This window comes from Haliotis rubra, unplaced genomic scaffold (genome assembly GCF_003918875.1).
Source record: "Haliotis rubra isolate DU_JTF1 unplaced genomic scaffold, ASM391887v1 Scf103, whole genome shotgun sequence".
In the NCBI taxonomy this organism is placed as follows: Eukaryota; Metazoa; Mollusca; class Gastropoda; order Lepetellida; family Haliotidae; genus Haliotis; species Haliotis rubra.
In genome coordinates this window covers 1191347-1214223 of record NW_025764926.1, presented here as the reverse complement: position 1 = coordinate 1214223, position 22877 = coordinate 1191347, and the positions used below count along the sequence as shown (strand labels likewise).

At 37.7% G+C, this 22877-nt stretch overlaps 1 protein-coding gene across 1 annotated transcript in view; it reads right to left on the bottom strand.

Moving 5' to 3' along the window:
• LOC124272586 (piezo-type mechanosensitive ion channel component 2-like) overlaps positions 1 to 22877 on the bottom strand; it is a 133857-nt gene that overhangs the window by 41789 nt on the left and 69191 nt on the right. Inside the window, 12 exon segments of the mRNA XM_046707791.1 lie at positions 3019 to 3048; positions 5075 to 5248; positions 6012 to 6163; positions 6427 to 6524; positions 7244 to 7390; positions 8055 to 8203; positions 9046 to 9185; positions 10380 to 10439; positions 14645 to 14786; positions 15434 to 15694; positions 16238 to 16459; positions 20200 to 20259. Coding sequence (XP_046563747.1) covers positions 3019 to 3048; positions 5075 to 5248; positions 6012 to 6163; positions 6427 to 6524; positions 7244 to 7390; positions 8055 to 8203; positions 9046 to 9185; positions 10380 to 10439; positions 14645 to 14786; positions 15434 to 15694; positions 16238 to 16459; positions 20200 to 20259 — 1635 coding nt within the window.

The window sequence follows — 22877 nt, the reverse complement described above, 5'->3', positions numbered from 1 at the left end:
CCCATGTGGGGAATTGAACCTGGGTCTTCGGCATAACGAGCGAATGCTTTAACCACTAGGCTACCCCACCGCCCCCTTGGTGATACTAACAATATGCAAGTGTGTATTGATCATGCATCAAAGTTTACTCCAACTAGATATGAATACAAGTGACTCCTAATGAGCCTATATTTATACAGAACATTTTCCTATGTTATGAATTTTATGATTCATAATACATATATTGATAGTGTATATTAGTCTGTTATATCAATATCCAGGGCTCGATTTAAAAACATAAAACATGCAGAAAATGGGTACCCGGTGGGATAAGTCATGTGACTATAACCTTCTGGCGCCTCACAGGCAGCTTGGGTTATCCGGGGTAATAATTAACTGTCTGCGCTAAGAGCATTCTGTCGTCATGGATTTGGTGCAATATATATGGACTAAATATTATTATCATTATTATGTTTTACAGATTAAGAAAAAAATGCAGCAAAGAGGGTTTGGGTGATCCTGGCACAGTCAGGCTGGTAAGGCTCATCATCAGTTCAGGGTCCTTGCCCCCTCTACACGGTAATATTGAAAATGGGTCTCATCACTTATTTCTACATGCAACCAGGGCATGTCAAACTTTGCAACTGCCTGACTAAGCAAGTGTACATCACAATGATCTAAAACTCAATACACTGTATTTACCAAACCACATTTACTTGTCCCCATTTTATGTGTAATTTGTACTGGTTCCTTGGGCTTGATGTCATCAAACTGTGGGCATTTCGTGATAACCCATATAACTAGTCTGTGATGTTTTACAGCAATATGTTTTTAATTTTGTAAAAAGCAGACCAGCCCACATACTTGGTTCATCAAGTTTGGTTATATATCATGAAAATTAATCATGACAAGCAAATTGAAGAAACAAAAGTCAATAACGACATTTTTAACCATGCCCAACAGTTCATTCAGCTTCTGTCACAGACACAGGGCATACATTTTGGTTAATCTTAAACATAATGAGTGAGCATGAGAAACTTTCAGATGTTTCAGTGATTTCATCTGCAGTGATGTCAGTGAAACAAAAACATGGAATTTCTGAATTCTAATAAATATCCCAATTATACACATCTAGAGTAAATAGGTATTGTGTGCAACCTGAAAACAAGTGCAACCTGTTTCAATCTGGTGCAATTAGGTTTTGATGTCGACATGCACCAGATGCAAACTATTTCTGGTTACTTAAATCGAGCCCTGTTGTCTACAGCTGGACGCAACACACAACATCGTCCAGCTGCTGAAATGTTAGTCTGTCACATGTGACACTGTGAACAAGCTTGCATGCAGTATGGTGTGAGTGTACCTGTCACTCTTATTACATCTCATCCGGACACTAGTTTCACAATCTACACGTTACTACACAATGTAGCTCTCAACATAATCACAACCATGCACATCCTGGTAGTCTTGTCCTGAGTCATCAATGGACAAACAGTTAGTGAAGCTCTCGGCTCATTTTCATTTTTTTTTTTCCAGGTCCAAATGAACCAAAGCTAATACTGGAACTAGTGTCTTTAATGTTACTGAAAATCCAGCTATATCAGAGCAGACGACACTTCACACATCATACTGATGTCTTCAGCTTGACAAGGAAAGATTCTATCTAACCAATAATGAACAACCCTGAAGATTTATTGGAGCAGAATAGTCTTCTCTTTCCCTGGGGAATCAGCTTACAAAATCTATAACAGATTAAGTGAAACACCCAAAACGACCCACCCTGTGGTGATCAGGTGTAATCATGTAAGGCAAACTGTGTGCTCTCGACAACATATGGTCTTCTTTCATGCTGTCAACCACTGGCTTATAGTGTGCCACAGTGATATAGCTGGAATATAGTGGCCAAAACTAATTAATTCTATGGATGTTAAGGTTTAACCATCAACAGATGAGTAAGACAGTGACACAGGGTCACTTCCGATTTCCTGTACAGAATGCCACATCTACGAGACCCTACACCTGGTATGTGTTAGTGCAGGTGGAGTCAGTATGTCATGGTGTTAGTCTTATGCTGACCAGGTGATTAGTTCATGCTGAAGGTCTCGGACAAATCACATCTAACTGAAAGGTTTATTGGTGGAGTATGGTTTGTGAAAATCTCAATAAAATCAGATGTTTTACTCCAGTTTGTTAATACTGTGTCAAAACCTGACAAACCCTCTTGAGGAGGCAAACCATGTAGTGGCCAATCAAGGATGCATCAGAGTTTAACACAATCAGTGGTCAGCTTTATAATATAACTCTGTGAGCATAAAATGTTATAACTTTTAGAATCAAGACTGAATATTTCAGACAGAACAAACATAAACAACCAGAAAAATAACAAATGCTCCTTCGACAGTACATCATTAAAGGCGCAAATGCCTCAACGCACAGTGAGTGAGTGAGTGAGTGAGTGAGTGAGTACATATTGCTTAACGCCATATCAGCAGCTATTTGTGGCGACTCATTTAACAAAGAACAGGGTGTAACATATCCACAACAAAGTGTGGTCATTGTTATCCATCATTCAGGACTGCCTGTTCAAGTTTGTTTTGAAAGACACACTGATTGGCTGAATCGAAAAGTCACATGTCATGATCTGCAGTGGAAGGTTTTGTCAGGTCCTAACGGAGGCAGTAAAAGATCTGATTTGATTGGATAAGATTTCTAACTGTGGTCATAACTTCAACATAATGATAAATACTACATTTGATTGAACAAACAAAACCAATTCAACCATAAACATGGTAAATAATCTAAATTATATCAATGTCAATTAAGTCTTACTTGAAGCCAAAGCATTGTTGTTTTTCAACCAAGACTACAAGCTATAATACTCCACAGATCATATTTAGTCATGTCAAACGTAGACAATATGTAAGTGCTACACAAATGAACATGTAAACATGTGTTTACAGGTAAAACACATCTACAGAAATGGCACATGCAAAGCCAAAACAACAGATACGGCTGCCCTCTGGCAGAGACATAGCTTACATTGGGGACAAAAGTGCCATTTTCATCCAACTGAAAGTGCAAGTTGTTAGAGAGAACTGGTAATATACATCAAGACAGAAGATGTCAACACTGGATACATACAAACAGAAGAAATCCAAATGATATTTGAGAGGGGATCCTTCATACAAGCTTTAAATCCCTTGTGGACCAAGATTGACATATTTACTACCACTGCACGCAGATATGAATAAAGTAATATAATTTTTTTTTAAAGTTTCCTAAAAGGCATCTACACATCACTGGAAAGAAGGGATTTGTTACCTTTGTATTTGTGAAGCAAATATATCACTTCACAAGTACTTATATATCATTAGAAAATGCAACACAGAGACAAGGGTCTAGACATTCCCTTTTAAATAGAAATCAAGAAGTCACCGATGAGAAGAGAAACAGTCACAATATTCTACAAAGGATTATGTCTTTCAAATGCAACAGCAATTTAGATTTTCAATTTATCAAAGTAATTCAGCAATTAAGTCTTACAGAGTGTACAAGTAAGAAACTATTGTATACTGATGAATTTCTGTCAGTATATCATGTCGTGTTGAATGGACATAATCCCTCCTAGAAGTTCTTCACATATCGGCAGTATAATGCAGCTGTAGTGAAGTGTAAAGTCTTCACAAGAGACAGGAGAAGAAGATGCATGAAGTGTTGTCAGAGTTAGTTCATTCCGCTCAGTCAGGTTAAATTGGCACATGGCAAGCGTATCTGACACAATCACCTGGTACATCCAAAAAACATATCTGACACAATCACCTGGTACAACCAAAAAACATATCTGACACAATCACCTGGTACATCCAAAATATATCTGACACAATCACCTGGTACATCCAAAACATATCTGACACAATCACCTGGTACATCCAAAACATATCTGACACAATCACCTGGTACATCCAAAACATATCTGACACAATCACCTGGTACATCCAAAACATATCTGACACAATCACCTGGTACAACCAAAAAACATATCTGACACAATCACCTGGTACATCCAAAATATATCTGACACAATCACCTGGTACATCCAAAACATATCTGACAGAGTCACAATCAAAACCTGACAGGTCACATCCAAAACATATCTGACACAATCACCTGGTCACATCCAAAATATATCTGACACAATCACCTGGTACATCCAAAACATATCTGACACAATCACCTGGTACATCCAAAACATATCTGACACAATCACCTGGTACATCCAAAACATATCTGACACAACTCACCTGGTACATCCAAAACATATCTGACACAATCACCTGGTACACATCCAAAACATATCTGACACAATCACCTGGTACATCCAAAACATATCTGACAGACAATCACCTGGTACATCCAAAACATATCTGGTACATCCAAAACATATCTGACACAATCACCTGGTACATCCAAAACATATCTGACACAATCACCTGGTACATCCAAAACATATCTGACACAATCACCTGGTACATCCAAAACATATCTGACACAATCACCTGGTACATCCAAAACATATCTGACACAATCACCTGGTACATCCAAAACATATCTGACACAATCACCTGGTACATCCAAAACATATCTGACACAATCACCTGGTACATCCAAAACATATCTGACAGAGTCACCTGGTACATCCAAAACATATCTGACACAATCACCTGGTACATCCAAAACATATCTGACACAATCACCTGGTACATCCAAAACATATCTGACAGAGTCACCTGGTACATTCAAAACATATCTGACACAATCACCTGGTACATCCAAAACATATCTGCCACATTCCCCTTGTACATGGGAAATATAAATCTGACACAGTAGCCCATAGGTAATATATTTGATACTGATTAATACATAATCAAGCTATTAAAAGATACTGTCCAAAATTCATTCTTTTCACAATGAACATTAACTTCTATCATTACTACAACTTTAAAAAGAAAGTCACAGAGAACCTGCCTACAAGGATTTTTCAAAATACGCCATGACAGATTTTCTCCCACAACTTGATTGTATACAGTGTACTTACAGTGCAGCTAGTGATCCAGAACTCGGTCTTGACAATATTTAACTGGTACATCATTTTGGCTAGGATCACCAGAGACGTCCAGATCATGGTCACATGGGATAGCACGATGTGGATACGAGAGATGGGCAAAATGGCCGCCATCAGGATGATGTACACCGCGCTGATTGCTGACACCTTCAAATGACAAAATCATGCCTTGGAAACACTTAAGAGTTGTCACAAGTATTTCACCGATGAGAGGGCCTGATTGATTTGTGCAAATCAGGCTAAGTTTGTTTCAACAAACAATCCTCTGTACAATTACATTATCTTAGCAAAACAAGACTGCAGGTTTGCATAAGGTGCCTTGATGGCGATACGACATGGTGAGGTCATTATGTTGGTTTGTTGTTTAACGCCACACTCAGCAATATTCCAACTATATGGCGGCAATCAGTAAATAATCGAGTCTGGATCAGACAATCCAGTAATCAACAGCATGAGCATCGATCTACACAATTGGGATACTATGACATGTGTTAACCAAGTCCAACCACCCGATGCTTTTAGTCCGCCTCTTACGACAAGCATGGGTTACTGAAGACCAATTCTAACCCAGATCTTTACGGTATAGAGGTCAGTATGTCTAATTTATTAAACAACACACACTGTACTGGCAAACTCACATGATGGTGTTATGAAACAACAAAACCCAGATCCGTAAGTTGCTCAGACAAAAGTCTGCAGAATATTAAACAAGTATCAATACAATTGGTGGAGATATACTCAGCATTCACTCTCAAAATTGTATTTGAAACCTGTGAATGAAGGAATAATTAAATCATGTAACTATAATGTGGCTATATTTTCTATACATATCAAGGCTCAACAACTGTACTGGTTTTGTTACTATACCAAAAAATCAATAATGAACATGGAATAAAATATTGGACCATACCTCATTGGCTGCAACGATCATGATGATAAATACGACGAGCTTAAAGATGTGTATCTCCGTGAGCCTCCAGAGGAATGTTGAGACAGAGCACCAGACACTGCTGGCTTTATTCCACAGACTGTAGAACAGTAGTGTCAATCGTCGGCGCCAATCTGCAACAGTGAACCACTCAGGTCACATCAAGAAACAATGGGGGAGGCAGTGTTGTTCTGTATTACAGTAAGGAGTTTACCACTTTGATGAATTCCATGACAAACGAATTGTGCTGTAAACGTATAATTGAATTCGAACCCTTGATAAATGAAGAGACACAACCCTCCACAGAAAGGGCGCATTAGACGGCTAAACCAACCATGCTTTAAAGTACATGCTTTACAGTTACGTAAAGTAAACAGCTGTTCTCTGGGACACTTACGTCTGGATTTCTTGCTGATTTCAGACTCCGTGTCTGTGGTGCCACCTGCCTCATCAGTCGTGTAGTCTGCCGGAGTTGAGTCCGTCTGGTCCTCATGTCTGTCCAGACAAACATGGTTCAGGAAATCATAGACTCCAGCTGATAACACTTCCATACACAGTTTATATATATACCAATCAGCTGGTATAAACAACAGTACAATTTACTTGCATGTCCATCTAACAGAGGAAGCTGTATACTGTCGCTTTATTCACAGATGGTAACCATTGGCTTGGTTAGTTGGTTGTTGCTTAACGCCGCACCCAGCAGTATTCCAGCTATATGACAATCCAGTGATCAACAACATGGGCATAGATCTACGCAATTGGGATAAAATGACATGGGTCAACCAAGTCAGTGAGCCTGACCACCCGATCTCGTTACTCGCCTCTATGACAAGCATGGGTTACTGAAGACCAATTCTAACCCGGATCTTCACGGATCATAGCAGTGTTCTAGTTTGACGTGAAGCTTTTTATTATCTTTGCCTGCAGTAAAACTATTCTCCACGCTGCCAGCAATTAATAAAATTTCCACAAAAACTACAAAATACTGTGCGAAACCTAAAATGTGGATCGTTCACTTTGTCCAGCTGTTTTGTGGTGTGCTCCAAAGGATGTTTACCTATCGGGGCCCTTGTCACATATGCTTACTCACTATCTCTTCAAAATCAGACAGCACCATCTATGCAGATGATGTATGTTTTTACATACATTTGGAATTACTTAAGTCAGTATGTTCCGTCTGTAGCTATGATATCTGAATCAACGTGACTCACTTGTATCTGTCCAGAGAAGACATCTTGAGGAAGGGACTGTGGAAGTAATGGACTTGAAGGATGACGACAATCAGGAAACTGGTTGGCGTCAGCAGTTTGATGAACAGACCAGCCGTGTCATACAGCTCCAAACCAAGGTCCTTCAGTCTAAACACAGAAAGCAGAAACATGAATATTAATGACATATCCTGTTTCTTTTTAAATTTAAAAATCCTAATCTGGAGTAAAATAGTTCTAAAGTGATGGCTCCATACCCTGTTACATGCATCAGCATTGTCTGCAAGGCTTACAGATATGTACCACAGATATGGTTCAGTATGCAGAAATGCACCCTAGCAAAAGTAAGAATATGAAACTGTATCTGGTACCCTACGTGGTAGACTAATCCATATTCCTCAAACTGGAACCGAAAAGGTTCATGTTGTAGTTCCAGTGTGCCTGATTGTGAGTGGATTAGCTGGATCACGCTGTGTATTGTGGAATATAAGACAGTATGTACCTCACTGTGTATGCTTGCATTATTTATGTAGCACACTGGAATGACAACAGTCTGATTATTCAGATCCAGAAACTTTATTTGCTCAAGGTTACAGAACCAGTTACGAGCATTGTAGAAGGCAGAATCGATAGTTCCTAATGAAACATTCTAGGGTTTCATTTCTGCATACAAAAATCTGCCTGAGGTACATATCTGTAGAAACCATACCGACAATGACCCTTGCAGCCACCGACAATGACCCTTGCAGCCACCGACAATGACCCTTGCAGCCATACAGCTGTATAAACAAGCAAGATTCAATCATTGTCTTACGTCTGATCGGACAGTCCAGTGCTGTTACTCCAGTAGGCAGGGAACTGCTTGAACTGGTAGGTGTAGATGATGATGAGGACTGCCATGGAGTAGACCGTCACCACCCACCAGAAGATGTACATCACCCCTCGCCACACCGTGAATGACAGCTACAAGTATACATCAACATTAGTTCTTGGTTAAACAATACGTCATCACTGATGATGATTAAGACACAATGGACAGAATTTAACAACTTGCAACATTCTAATTTTCTAAGGATTTTAAATAATGAAACAATACTTAGTGGGCAGGGAATTTAAAACTCTCCTACATTTGCAAAAAAACCTCCAAGATGCCTGGCAACCCATGTACAATGGCAGGAACCAATGATGGATACAACATGAGGACAAGATGGATCTATAGCATCCACCATTGACATCATGATGCGGAACAGAAGGAACAGACTGACACGAGCTGCTGAATTTCCTTGGTCATCACTAATTGAGGGATAAAAGATAGTTCACTAATCGTGAAAGCATCCTGAAGATGTCTTCTAATATCAGTTTAGTCCTTTTAGTGATATTTGAATGAATTTCAGATTCTTGCAGTTATCAACTGCAATGGAAGAGACTAATCACTCCTACAAGGTTTCATTTTCCAGGTTACATCAGTTGATTGACGGCAAAGAACAGGGAGTAATTTCACAGAGCACTATTTCAGTAAAATTGTATTTTGAAACATTTAGTAAACATAATCCTTACATTATGCATTAGGTAAGGGACACAGGGCATGAGATAAGGCTTAAACACACATTGAATAGCATTGCATTTATGTCAGAGCACGTCTGAGCAAACAAGGCCTTAAGTGCAGCAAATCTACTAAACAGAACAGTTAATGACAAGAATTTGTGATTTGAAACATAGGTACCAGATCCTGGCACTAGTAAGGGAGAAAACACACAAATCGGCCAGTCTCCAGGTATCTCCCTGTGGTTAACATGGTACAGTACCTGGAAGGCGACAACAAAGAGCAGGAACAGGAACATGTAGATGATGCGGTAGACGACGACGTCCTGGATAGCGATGACCAACATGATGGTGGCGCAAGCGAAGATCCAGTACTTGCACAGTAGGACCTTCAGGTAGTTACCTAAAGGGGAGTAACTCTAGATCACCACCACGTATAGGTAGTTTTAAGGCAATAGCTTAATTAACTTAATGTTTGGATGTAGATATGATAATGAATCCAAATATTATGATAGGGATCATGAGAGAATATATTTTGTTAATAAACTGGGGTTTATATTTTGTATATTTACAGTTTATATTTTAGGGGCATATATAGATGAAGTACACATATTTACGAGACATATGCCATATGTAGGGTTATTCCAAATATATACTTAATAAATGGAAGGTGATTACAATATAGTAATAAGTGTAAAAATATATAAAAATCAGGAAATTATAGATTTTATAATAAAAATAAAATGGAAGTTATGTGATATTTCAAAGCTATATAAAACATTCAAATGCCAGGTACAAAGCATTGTGAATGTTCAAGCCTAATACCTGACAATCACATCTGGTCATAATTTATTTTGTCAGAGTGAACAAATGTTCACCTTAGTCACAATAACGGAAGATGAAGACCCTAATCCACACATGGATGTTGCAACCATAAGCAGTCTTTAAAGCATGGGTATTATGAACATCTTAGTGCTAACATTCATGCGTGGAATGAGCCTCAGAATTGTAATTTTGTACGTCTAAGCTGAGGATGTTTATGCGTCTGATCAAACGTTTATAAACATGAATCTCAAATGATGAAAGGCAGTCCTTTCTTGCCCTGTTTTGAGTGATATCATTATTTTTTGGGTGATTCAAGAATATAAACAGTGAGTTGTTTTTTTCCAAATTTACACTGTCAAAAGTGAAAAAAACCCCATATTTTCAGTAAAAATGATCTCTAAAGACGACATATACCTTCATAACCTAATTTAGATCAGATGTCAGAGCTACATCGGAAAAACAAACCATATATTTCTAGAAAATAAACAAAATATATATTATACTATTTAAAAAAGAGAAAAAGATTCAACACATGTATATTTTATAAAATTTGTAAATTCAAACACAATCACAACCCCCCAATAACAACAATCAAAAAGCATCAACATTTCTGAAAGCAGAACAATAGTAAAGGTAAGCAAAAACCAACCCAAACACCCTCAGTTCTGTGATGGTACAACCCGATCCTATACTAAACACAATGTCAAGGATCATACCATTATAGAAATGAGGGTGAGAAGAGGCACAAACAAGAACCTTGGCATTGGCCTACCTATCATCTTGGTGGAATTGCTATCATATCCATCGACCATGTCCGTCTCTAGAGGAAGATCTGCAAGCCATGCAACGTAAAGATATCCGAAAGTGAGGAACAAGCATGCGCAAAGAAATACCACTAAGTACGTACCTCAGGCCTGAACATCACCACGGCACCTACAGTCATGATCGCTTCAGAGTGAGTGAGTGAATATTGTTTTACTCTGTAATCAGCGGTGTCACAGCTCCGGAAGTTGATTGATATTGTAACGGTAAGACATGATTGACCATACTAACAACCAAATCCCAAAGTCTTCACCAAGAGAGCTGATGGTTAGCGACAATGTAGGCCATCAAGGTGCAATCAGCTGGGTCACACAATGTGATGACTCAGCCCTTGCTAGTCAGCTTGTACAACAAGCAAGGGTTTGATTCTGCCCTGGAAGCCACTGGACTCTGAGGACATGGATGGTACCTGTTCATGGGGACCTTTTGTTTTAAAAAATATTCAAGTTTTGAGCACAGAGGCCATAGCTGTGACAAGTCGAACAGACTTTAGAACAACAGAATTTTCAAATAAAGCACATTTCATCAACGTGGTGGGGTCACAATGATGAAAGGCTCTAGATCTTTTTCTTTTAATCAAAACAAAAGGGACTTTGATAGGCAGAATAGCAGTTCAACTTTTCAACACAGCTGTTTCAGTGATCAACCCAACACCACAAGACCTGAGAAACCAGGCAGTGCAATCACACGAGAGTTGACAGATTCAGACAAAACGAGCAGTTTGAATCAAGACTGAAGGGAGTTAACTCTGATGATAAGTCAGTTCCACTTAACATCAGTATTTGAAATAGATCCAAGGATGACCACCAGTAAAGGATGACAGTTAGCAGGAATCGATACTTTTTCAGAACATAAACCCTAATGAAACCTGCTTTACGAGTAATAGCTGCTTCTTTAACATTACTTAAATCATGGTAATTGTTTCCGTGATCACTTTTATCAAATAGCATTTTCATCTCAATTATAATTTTTAATAATGAATTAATCACTCATCATTATTTTCATCAAATTTCACAGCATAACCTTGTGACTGACAAATAGAGAGATATAATATGACTACTACTAAAAAGTGACAAATTTGCCTTCTGAAATCAGTAATGCAGAAATAGGCTACCATATGCTGTTAAGGCGATAAAGATGATTTCACAAATGTTTATAACTACCATCTAAGGCTCACAGACCATATATACCAAACAAAAGGTTAGGGATTATGAATATTTGAGGCGACACCACGGATACGTAGTGAAGATGGAGCATACAACTTCATAATAATATCCCCAAAATAATCATGAGCACTAACTTTATTTGTTCAGTATAGATGTGTGTTTTCTCTCTGCATCCCATGAATTGGAGCCCTGTGAAACACTGGACTTGGTAGTTGCTGTGCAGGGCTTACATACACAGAGCCAGCGTAGTACTACGCTTATCGTAAGTATGGGACTTACGAGACATCTTTATGCAACAGAGCCCTGATTTTACAGAAACTCACTCTTTTTGTTACAAGACTGCTCAATACAGTGATGATATTCAGACAGGGTTTCCACAGATATCTGAATCTGCCAATATGACCATCATTAAATCATCTATCTAAATAACAACTGGTGCTGTTAGTATAAGGTATGTTATAGGGTTATTGTGTTACATATTTATGATGATGATGATGATGATGATGATGATGATGATGATGATGACGATGTGATTTTGTTAATCGGTGAATGGGGGTATTATGACTTTTTTAGATCATCATGATGATGAGTGAAAGGAGGTAAGTTTTGTTTATGATGATGATGATGATGATGATGGGTGTGTGAGGGATACATAAAGTGAAATATAATGACAATGATGGTGGTGATAGTGATGATGGTAGTGGAGGTTGAGGTGATGGTGTCAGTGATGACGGTGATGAGTTAATGATGATATGAGGGACACAACACAAAAGCAACACAAAAGCAAACACAAAAACATGAACCATCGAAAGCAATAAGTCAATTCATTCAGAAGGTGCATGATTGTCTCTCTTAATCTATAGATTTATACTTAACCAAATTCATTGATTAAACAAACACATTGTCAGTTAGAAATGTGTGAGTGGCTTGACAAACATTTTTCATGATGAAAAAGTGCAAGAGAGAGAGTATGATTTTACGCTGCTTTTAGCAATATTACAGCAATATCAGGTTGTGGATGTCGGAAATGGGCAGTTAGAAATGCAAAGTATATAATGCTGAAACTGCCAACTAATTTCACAAAGAGAGACGACCATGATAAAAGCACATGACATTAGGATGAGGGTGAAAGTTGCTTAGTCAGCACATTGAAAAGCACTTGAAAAGTGAGCTGCAGGCTATGGGAGCGTTATTTATCAGGTCAGAAGCAGAGCCAGACAACCCTAACAATTTTAAAATCTTAACCGATAGATTAAAAAAATAAAATAATGTCAACCTGCAGTTTTAGCAACTGGCCTGAAGCCAGGGTCTAGTAAAATTCTGTTTGGTCTAGAAAGATAATTACTGAAACTGTGTATGGTAACACTAACATGTGATGAAAATAGTGCCAAGAGCCAAGTATGGGCAAGTGGCCACTACAATTTGGGCACAGATTTTACTATGTGAACCACAGCATTGCCAGAACCTTAATTGCAACAAGAGCATGATGCATCAAGAACAAGGATTATTGTATTAATGCTGATGTTATCCACCTAAAGATGAAAGAGCTTCTTCTAGAGTCTATCAATCTCTATAAGGAAACCTGTGATGTGGGGGAATCCCCATACCCCTACACGCGTTGATTGGCTGTTTTATTTTCTGAAACAGCCAATCAAAGTTCACCAAAAGGTGTAACCTCCCTTGGGACTTACAGGAGACATATTACCCTGTGTCCTCCTTCCCATATGGGTAACAACCTGTGATACAAGCCTAGTATAAAACTCCCAGTATAAGACAACCCTTAATCAGAACCCTCGTTATCCTTACATACTGAAACAGTATTGTGAATCAGTATGCTTATTACATCATCAAACGCCATTATAGATGCTTCTGCTTCTGAAAGCACCATTAGCAAATGTCAGACCCAAATGTCGTGAATTATTAATCAGCGGTAAGCATTGTGTAAATCAAGCAAAATACAAAATGATTATCGGGAAAGGGTGAAAAACTAAAGTGGCTTGATGACAGATGATTGACAACTGGGATGACATTTAGCATTGATACGCAACAAGGGTGGTGATATGATATTATGAGTACAACACAGATGAATGAGGAAATCATCACACAAGGGGGCTGCAGGTTGGATAAACTGCTTATACAATCACAGGACATGATATATGAGGCTCATATCATACATCACAGATGGTAAAGGCTTGTGACACATAAATACAACTAGAATAATTAATTGATGAGCTCTGATTAGCTACACCTGTGACAACTGCAATCTTCATATTGATGCATTAAACGTGTTTTCTATGTCTTATGAAATGTATTTTTACAAGTGCCACAAATCTTATCACAGAATTAGTATGGGATATTTTTTAGTATTTGATCACAATTAGCTTTAGTGATGCTAATGCTAAAACTTAAAATAGTTATTTTCCATAGAACATTTAAATCACAATGTAGGGACTGAATATTTGCTAAGCAGGAGAAAACATCTGAACAAATACCTAACTACAGAAATCATGTCACACTTTACTATGACTACCTGTAAACAACTGTTCAACTGCATGATCATCGTGCAATTCAATGTGGTGCCAGACAGAGTTGTGCATTGGGAATAACTTTCTTGATAGCAAGCATGCCAAAATTATCAATGTTTTCATTCATTTTTGTAATCTTAAATGACAAGCTTGTGGTACAACCTTCTTGTATATTTCAATTCAAGAATTATGTTAAAATAAAATATGCATATGTTTACTTTTCTGTTCTGTACTGAACAAACCATTATTTTGAATTTTCTGTTGCTTGTTTCCAGTAAGATCCAAAATACAAAATGTCAGGCCAAAATTGTCCTCAAACTACTATCTGCCCAACATCCATCGTAAGTTTATATGAACCTACAGAGTTACGACAGTCATAGCAATACAAACACCTGGACTGAAGCTCTAACTGAATACTTTTGTCTCTGAAGAATTTTTCTGTTTGTACCAATACCGCTGATACCAGACATTCCTACATCAAACTGCAGTGGTCAGCCACGTCAGACCCCTGATCCCCCACTCACTCAGGAAGTCCGTGAAAGACTTCTTCTTGGTTGCTGATCCATCCACGGGTTCCAGAGGCATCCCTGGGTTCTGCTCCTGGGTCGTCTGCCTCTCCCTCATGAACTGTCTCAGAGTCAGCCAGAAGAACAACGTGAACAACACCTGAGGAACAGCAGGAAAGGCAATCACACCTACTGTGACATGAGTCAGTCACTATATCGGTAGCAGACATCAGTAATGGGCTTCACACATTCTACCCATTTGGGGACTCGAATTTGAGCAATATTCCAGCAATATTAAGCCAAAGGACACCAGAAATGGCTTCACACATTCTACCCATTTGGGGAATCGAACCCGGGTCTTCAGCATGACAAGCATACGCTTTAACCACTAGGCTACCCCACCGCCTGCAGGGCATGGAACACAAGAAGCAATGACAACTACTGTGACAAGAAATCTCAAGATATCGACATTTAGAGGTATATTTGTGTCAAGACACAATTTGGATAACCCTATCCCATTGGTGTCATCTAATACAACAAGCCTACTTAATGTAGGATTGATATAAATCGATTGATGCCACTGCCACACAGATCTAGAAAAACATTAATGCTAAAACATGAACCTCCAAAACATCCCCAATCCAGATCAGCCTCTTTACCTTTACTAAAATGAACCTGATACTAATTTTGGCTTGTGTTTGGGTGGAATGATGTCGAACAAAACTGCACTGAATTGTTTTATCAAAGTATACCAGCCACAGAATTGAATCTAAATTACTCGACGATGTGGCCCTAATGTCACCATACCTGTGCGGCTAGATACAAGCAAGGGATTTCATATCTCTTGAGACCAATCTCGTTGTATGTGACGGGGCCCGCATCGACAGGCAGCTCCGTGGGTAGGTTCATGCCATAGATGAACTGGATGACAAGGAGGGCCTCAGCATAGAAGACGATGACGGGTGACATGACGAGGCAGGCGCGGCGGGACTTGGGGATCATCCAGAGGATACAGGCAGCCAGGAGGAGTACGAACGTCAACCAACTGTGGAAGGTGATGCTCCACGCCTAGGGGCAGAATACAGAGGAAGTGAGTGTGACACACTGCTTCCAGTGGTCCTGTAAAACTCATTTCACTGTATTCATCAGATACATCCAGGTCAGCAATATTCAAATTACTTGTACAATTTCAGTGAGGAGCACCTCTGATGAAAATCTTAAGATATTATACTCTGATATATCTTTGGCTGTCCTAATTTTTTCTGTGTCTCCAGTTTGCTGTCAACCCTGAATTATCATATTTTCGTAAAGTAATAAAATTTTCTCACTGTGAAAATGTATACCCTGATGTGAGAAAGAATATACTCTAACAATTTCACAGTCATAAGAGGTCAGGTTGATTTAAATTTTAAAACGGGTACAACTTGAGGATTCTCACATTCAGCGGGGATGTTTAAATTTTGAACAAAACAATGGTACCCTATATTTGTTAATTTCACTAGAGTGTCATTTTCCAAAGAAGTCCCCATGACAACTTCCCCCATTCACTCCAAATCCACCACAGTAAACACATGGTAATAACAACTAGACACGTCTTCTTCCAGTTCCTACCATCATGGCGATGAGAGTGAGGACATAGCTCTGCTTCATGACATAGACAAACATGGACACCATTGCCGTCCTCTTCTGTTCCTTCTCCTTCCTCGGGGCATCAGCCACGACCTCCTCATCTGTCTCCTCGTCATCCCGGGACGTCGATGCTTTGGGTGTACCATCAGCGTTGATGGGTTCGATAGTGCTGTAGCCGGTATTTTCAGCATCGTCAACAAGAAGCTACAAGAGAACTCTTTCTTCGTTAGTACCTAAATAATTCCCCAAAGTCTCTGACCAATATAGTGTAGCAAAGTCTTGTCAGAGACACTAAGTGGTCCCAAATCTCATGACTTTCTACTGACTTAAAGGCCACTATCTCACATGAAATCAATTTCCATGTTTCTATACATACTTATCTTAACTATGATCTAAAGGCAGCATTCAGTTGTTCAATCTCATTAAAATCAGATCTTTAACTCCAATAGGATACATCTCTGCATTAAGATTTCACACCTGCGCAAGCCAAGTTCATTAGCAGAACTTTCTAAGGAGCATTCAATAAGCCACACATTCAAGAATATACACCTAAATGTTGCTAAAAACAATATAACAGATGTTGTTCTCCATCAAGATGAATCACTTGCATTAACAGAACCTTCTAAGGGGCATTCAATCAGCAATACAAAGTAGCATCTTTATTTGATTATTTTCATAGAATCTACATGTAAATGTTGTTGGAAACAATAAAACAGATGTTGTTCTCCATCAAGATGTATATCACTGATTTATACACCAACTTCTAGCATTACAATCAAGCAGATATCTCATTTCAGCATCTCATAATTGAAACTGACCCATAAGTTCCAAATGTAAATAATTAAAGCAGAAACATTATATTGTTGTGGATAATTTATATGCCTTATTCTTTTCAAGTGCCACAGAAATATCAAATTAGAGTGAACAATCTAACTTTAATGAGATTGACTTGTAGAAATGTACACCAGCTCACATCACAGAAATGTATATATTTCAATCTGAACCATCTTTTTTCAAAAGAATGAAAATAACATTTCACAACTGTATGATGCAAATCTTTGGGGAAAAAAATCTTGAAAAAAGTGCTTAGAAAATTATATTGTAGCATACAACACAGATAAAAGATGAAGTTAATAATAAATTAGTCCCAGTAATAAATACAGTAAATATAATAAGTACGGTAACAGTACATACACATGAAGGCAATACATATTTTCAAATAACCCCTTTATGGGATAATATCGCTACTTTTGTGTTAATATATACATATCACATAACTCATAAAAACACTAATCAGTTAATAACTTATATATTAATATGTAATCAAAGGCATTTTCTTCAGTAAATACTACTAACGCTAAAAACACCTTATTCTCCCCGTATCTGTATATAAACTGCCAAGACATGACAAATCAACACAGAAATATGAAAGAGTAGGGTGCTCCTTAACTTGTTTTAGTAGTATATTTTCTGACCGTGACTTTTATAAATGTGAAATACAAATTAGATGTGGAAACAGTAATGGCATCTAAACCTTTGACTTGGGATTAAATACAGATCTGACTTTGGGATCATTTTTGACAAAAATTTAAATTTGCCTTTAATTACGTAAATCATGTAAAACATATATACCGGGTAATGTAATTTCCATATATATCATATACATAGATATTGTTATGTAACATATGAACACTAAGGTGTGGTGGAGTTATGGAGTAATGTGATGTTAATAACTTTCATGTTTAACATAATTTCATTCATAATTTGGAAATAATTCAGTTAAATAAATACAAATGAGTACATGTGGAACACATCTGGCATATTGTTCCTAAATAAGTTGATAACAACAGCCACGACAACCATTCAGTATATCTACCTTAAGTATAGTCTGAAACAAGACGATTTATGTTTTATTCAAAATATTTGAAATATGAAACTGACACTACAAGACCAGGAATCTATATTTTAACAAGAGTTACCTGAGTGTAAAGCTTCTATGTAAATAGTCTATGAGGCAAAAGAAGCTCCTACATATTTTATTTGTTGATTATACTGGGTTAAATTGTCAGTTATGCTGCCTAGTAGGAAGATATTTAAAGTGAGTGGTATGTGAAATATGCACTAAGGAAACCTCCGTAACTAGGTCATGCTGACCTTCTTAAGATAGTTCCTCTATACACATTTTAAAGCAGGCTTTAAAATTTCACCATAAAAATTCTGTGAAACATTCTATCCAGAAGACGTCATCCCAAACAGTTTGACCAAATGTCTAAATTATGCGCACTTTGCTATATAAACCATTCCCCTGTGTCTTACATACTTTGAATAGAAATGGCAATAGTCTCATGTCACTGCTAAACAGCTGACTGTGGTTATTGCTCAACTAACACTTTTATCCTGTATAATCCAGAGTGAAACATCTCCATACTATCATGATAAATACCCTAGACCTAGACCTATCACAGCTTCAATAACTAATGTTACATTTTGGAATTAACTTTTTTTCAATAAGGTATAGATCCTAGTACTTCTTTATGGTTGAGTCCCATCCAGGATGTGAACCTGAACTCGCAGGGTAAAGCAGCTCAAGCTTCAATATGAGCCTGATAACTGGAATGACAGCTATCCAATCAAATGAGTCTCATAAGCAAAGGAAATACTGTGTTAAGTTACTGATCACAGTGATGGAATTGGTGACACTACTCCGGCAATGACACCATGGTGGTGAAAGGGTCCAGGGTAATTATTGTAATAGAATGGAGATAAAATGCAGGAGATATTAATGATGATATTAATGCTGTCCTACGGGTATGAAACACACTTACCATATGAACCAGCCTTGAACAAATTGACATTATCAATATCATTACCTAAACACCTTCAAATTCACGAAAGTTATCTACCCTTTGATGACTATTTCACTGAGTTGTATAATCGAATTCAAATTGTAGGGTCCAAACCCATGCATACTGGATAAACCAGATTGACCTGATCTGCTTCATACATAGAAATATACTACCCAATATTTGATAGGGATACAGATGCAGGATACAGATTTTTGGTTTCCTAACCCATTCAGTATGGAAATTCTTACTTACACCATTTGCAGTTCTTCTATACACTTCAATGAAGACAACTATTTGACTTGTGAATATTATTTTATGTGTAGTTGATATTTCAAAGGGGACCTAAGCTACAAACAAACTGGCGCTGTAACAACTTAATCAAACTTTCTAGATAATCTCTGCTGTAAGTCATTTGTAGTGCACAAAGACACCTACTCTAACCAGTCACATGGACTCGCTCCTTCTGTATAATATCTCACTACGCTGAGTGTGTGACAGCTGGCTACTTAGCTAACTCAACAACCACTCCAAGCTAGATCGTTTGATAGTTCACAAGTGCTATAAACTCAAACATATGCATGAGCCAACTGCTCAAAAATATTTCTTAAATGCTCTTTGAATTTATGGGAAGAACAGCTTTCTTTCAGTGGAAAATGATCACCATGTATCCTAAAAAATGTCATATTTAAACCAGAACAGGATACTTTATTGAACCTACTATACTCTGCAAAGTTTTCGGAAGAATTTTCTAGATTCAGTGGAAGGTGACAGACAAGCATCCTACAAAATGTCATATTTTACAGAACTGGATACTTGAACCTTCTAAAACCTGAAACGTGTATCCTAGATATTTTAGCCAGAACATAAATAAACTTGTTTAACGGGATAGCTAAGGCATCACACTTCTCATAAACCGAAACTGTGACTAGTTGGTTGCTTGATACAGATACATGATACATGATACATGATACATGCTTTTCATGCTTATCTAAGAGGAGACTACTGACTTGGCACCATATGATTCGTCGGTACATTCACGACTCTCTGAACCATGAGTTACCACAAAGTGGATGACCTTGATGTATGACCTTCACCTACCTTTTCATCAAGGTCGTCTGGTTCACCATAAGCCGACCCCGAAAACATAACACTGCCGGTCTGCATGGGAGGAAACGTAATCACAATACGATGATTGAACAAATAACCATGATTGTCATTGTTGTTTTAAAACTGAATATTCGTCATATCCTTTTGGGTACCTTGCTATTTTTGAACAAATACCATCAGTTACCAACTGAGAGAAAGAATTACCAGCAAGCTAACAAAAATCAAACTTCATTTACATATTTATCTTGAAAGAATTCATCAAGCATTGATTTAATATAATCTTAAAATTGTATAATTGATACATAACATATATTGACATTTTTATAGAATTGCAAGCAAATGCTCAAAGATAATCATAACGGGCAATACTGACATTTAACAGAGGAACAGTCCTCTCTACAATATGAATACTTCACAACATTTAGCAAACAAAGTGTTCGAACTCAACTACATGTAGGTTAGGTCCTCAGCAAAACTGAAATCATGCACCCATTAGATGTTTCTATGGTAACCATAGGGAAAAAGGGTATCCCACAAAAGTAAACACATCCACATGAAAGCTAATCCATGATGCTACAAAATGTCATGCTGATGATCAACTGATTGCTGTAGGGGATGACAATATGTTGCACCTATACCTGTCATAAAACACATAATTCTGATGACTGTTCATGAAATTACGTTCCGGGTTTGGTTTTAAGGCTGTAGAAAAGTACTTCTGTCCTTTCATTGCATATGTGGGAGGAATACCAAAGGGAGGCAGGTCCTAGATGTTATAACTTTGGTAAAACCCATGATTTTAGTCCTAGTACTTACAAACAAGAGTGAACTGGGATTCGAACCCTAGGTTACTGGATCTGGGCATGCCTAAGGGAGGTAACTCTAAACTCTAAATACATCTACAGACACGACTACACAGTGACTACAGAGTTATGTACATCACAACTAGTACTCAATCTGCCCTGGTCGGTGCATGAGTAAAGATTTCAACATAATACTAACTGTTCATTCATGACCTTCTTTTTGTTTGAAAATATTGTAAGGAAGTTAACTACGAACTGTTACATATACAAGCATTCTTATAATATCCTGCTTTCAAGAGCATATATTATCATAAATGGTTCAGCCTACTCATCTCCACACATTGATCAAGTGATATATTACTATAAATGGGTAATAAAATATTTTGTATTATATTTAACTATTCATTGTAGATATCTGGGTATTTTGAGCTAGGTCACTGATGGGAAGGTATCTCTTCACTCAGCAGACATTCAAACATAGTTTTCATTGCCATTATGGCTGAACAGTGAATGAAACCTCATAGCTGATATACAAGATGCCGTCCATCTTCTGCTTGTCAACAAGATGTCAAAAAAGAATGGTTCCAGATCAAATTCCATTACTAATTCATTTCTACATTATTGTGTAAAATGCAAAATTAATGTTCCTATGTATTTGCTTTCATAACGATGATATTCATAGCTAATAATGATGATGTTAAACTTGCCAAAAGGATTCATCTTACCAAATGGAAAATCATTAGTTCTACACTATTTCTGACATTTACAGTTTTCATGAACATATGACAATGCATGTTAATATCACATCAGTTAGTTCTGTGAACAACACCCTCAAAGTTGTAGAAAAGCTGTGTACCAGGTATTAGAAGCCCCCAGAGGGGTTGCAGAAGGTTAGTAGAAAGCATGTGGATTAATCACGGGAAGCAATAGCATTATAGCTACTAATTGACATGTTATATTTCACTATAAACATCATCGTCTTCTATCAGTGATCAATGTTAAATGATGGCTAATGAATACCCTTTACAGGACACATAGAGAATACATAATCAACAACACACTGAACATTGTCACAATGAAGGTTTGAGTAAGTGAGTGCTGTTTGATGATGCATAAAACAATCTTCCCAGGTCAACCATGGCACTAGAATTGGGCAAGACAAATAGGCAAGGGCCTATACGACAAGAGGACAAAGCCATGACCACTAAAATTCACCACTACCCCCATAAGTTTCTGATATAGAGAACACTTGTATCTTCCGACATAAAATATATCAAAGAGTGGATAAAAGGTTACTGGAGCCATATTTAAGTTTATCAATGAGTCTTGATCCATGTGAGCATAGAAGACCTAATATATTTTCCAAAAATCATTCCTAAAACTTTCTTGTAAGTAAACAGTATTAAAAAGTATTTTGAAGGTAAATTGTAGCTACGGTTTCATTACATTTGAAAGAGATAAGTGGTATCATCAAAATATAACCTAAGAGATATCACATGATTTGACCTGAGCAATATCTATTTCAGAAGGCCACTTGGATGATAAATCTGATAATATCTCATTTCTTCTACACCCATCTGCAACTGAATAAATACAGGGCCCCGTTCCTCAAAGCAATAGTAGCACTAAGACAATCGTAAGTCTATGATAAAGTATGGGAGTTACGATCATTTAGCGCTTCGATCGCCTTGTGGAACGGGGCCCTGGGACCATATCTTGATTTGATCTAGCTCAAATACTGAATGATCAAATGCAATCTTGTCAACATGTTTTGCTTCTATGTTAACTCCTTGTGTCTTAGTCTTATAATTACATTCCTTGGGTTGTAGTTATCTTAGCGACATCAAACAGCAACAGAACACCAAT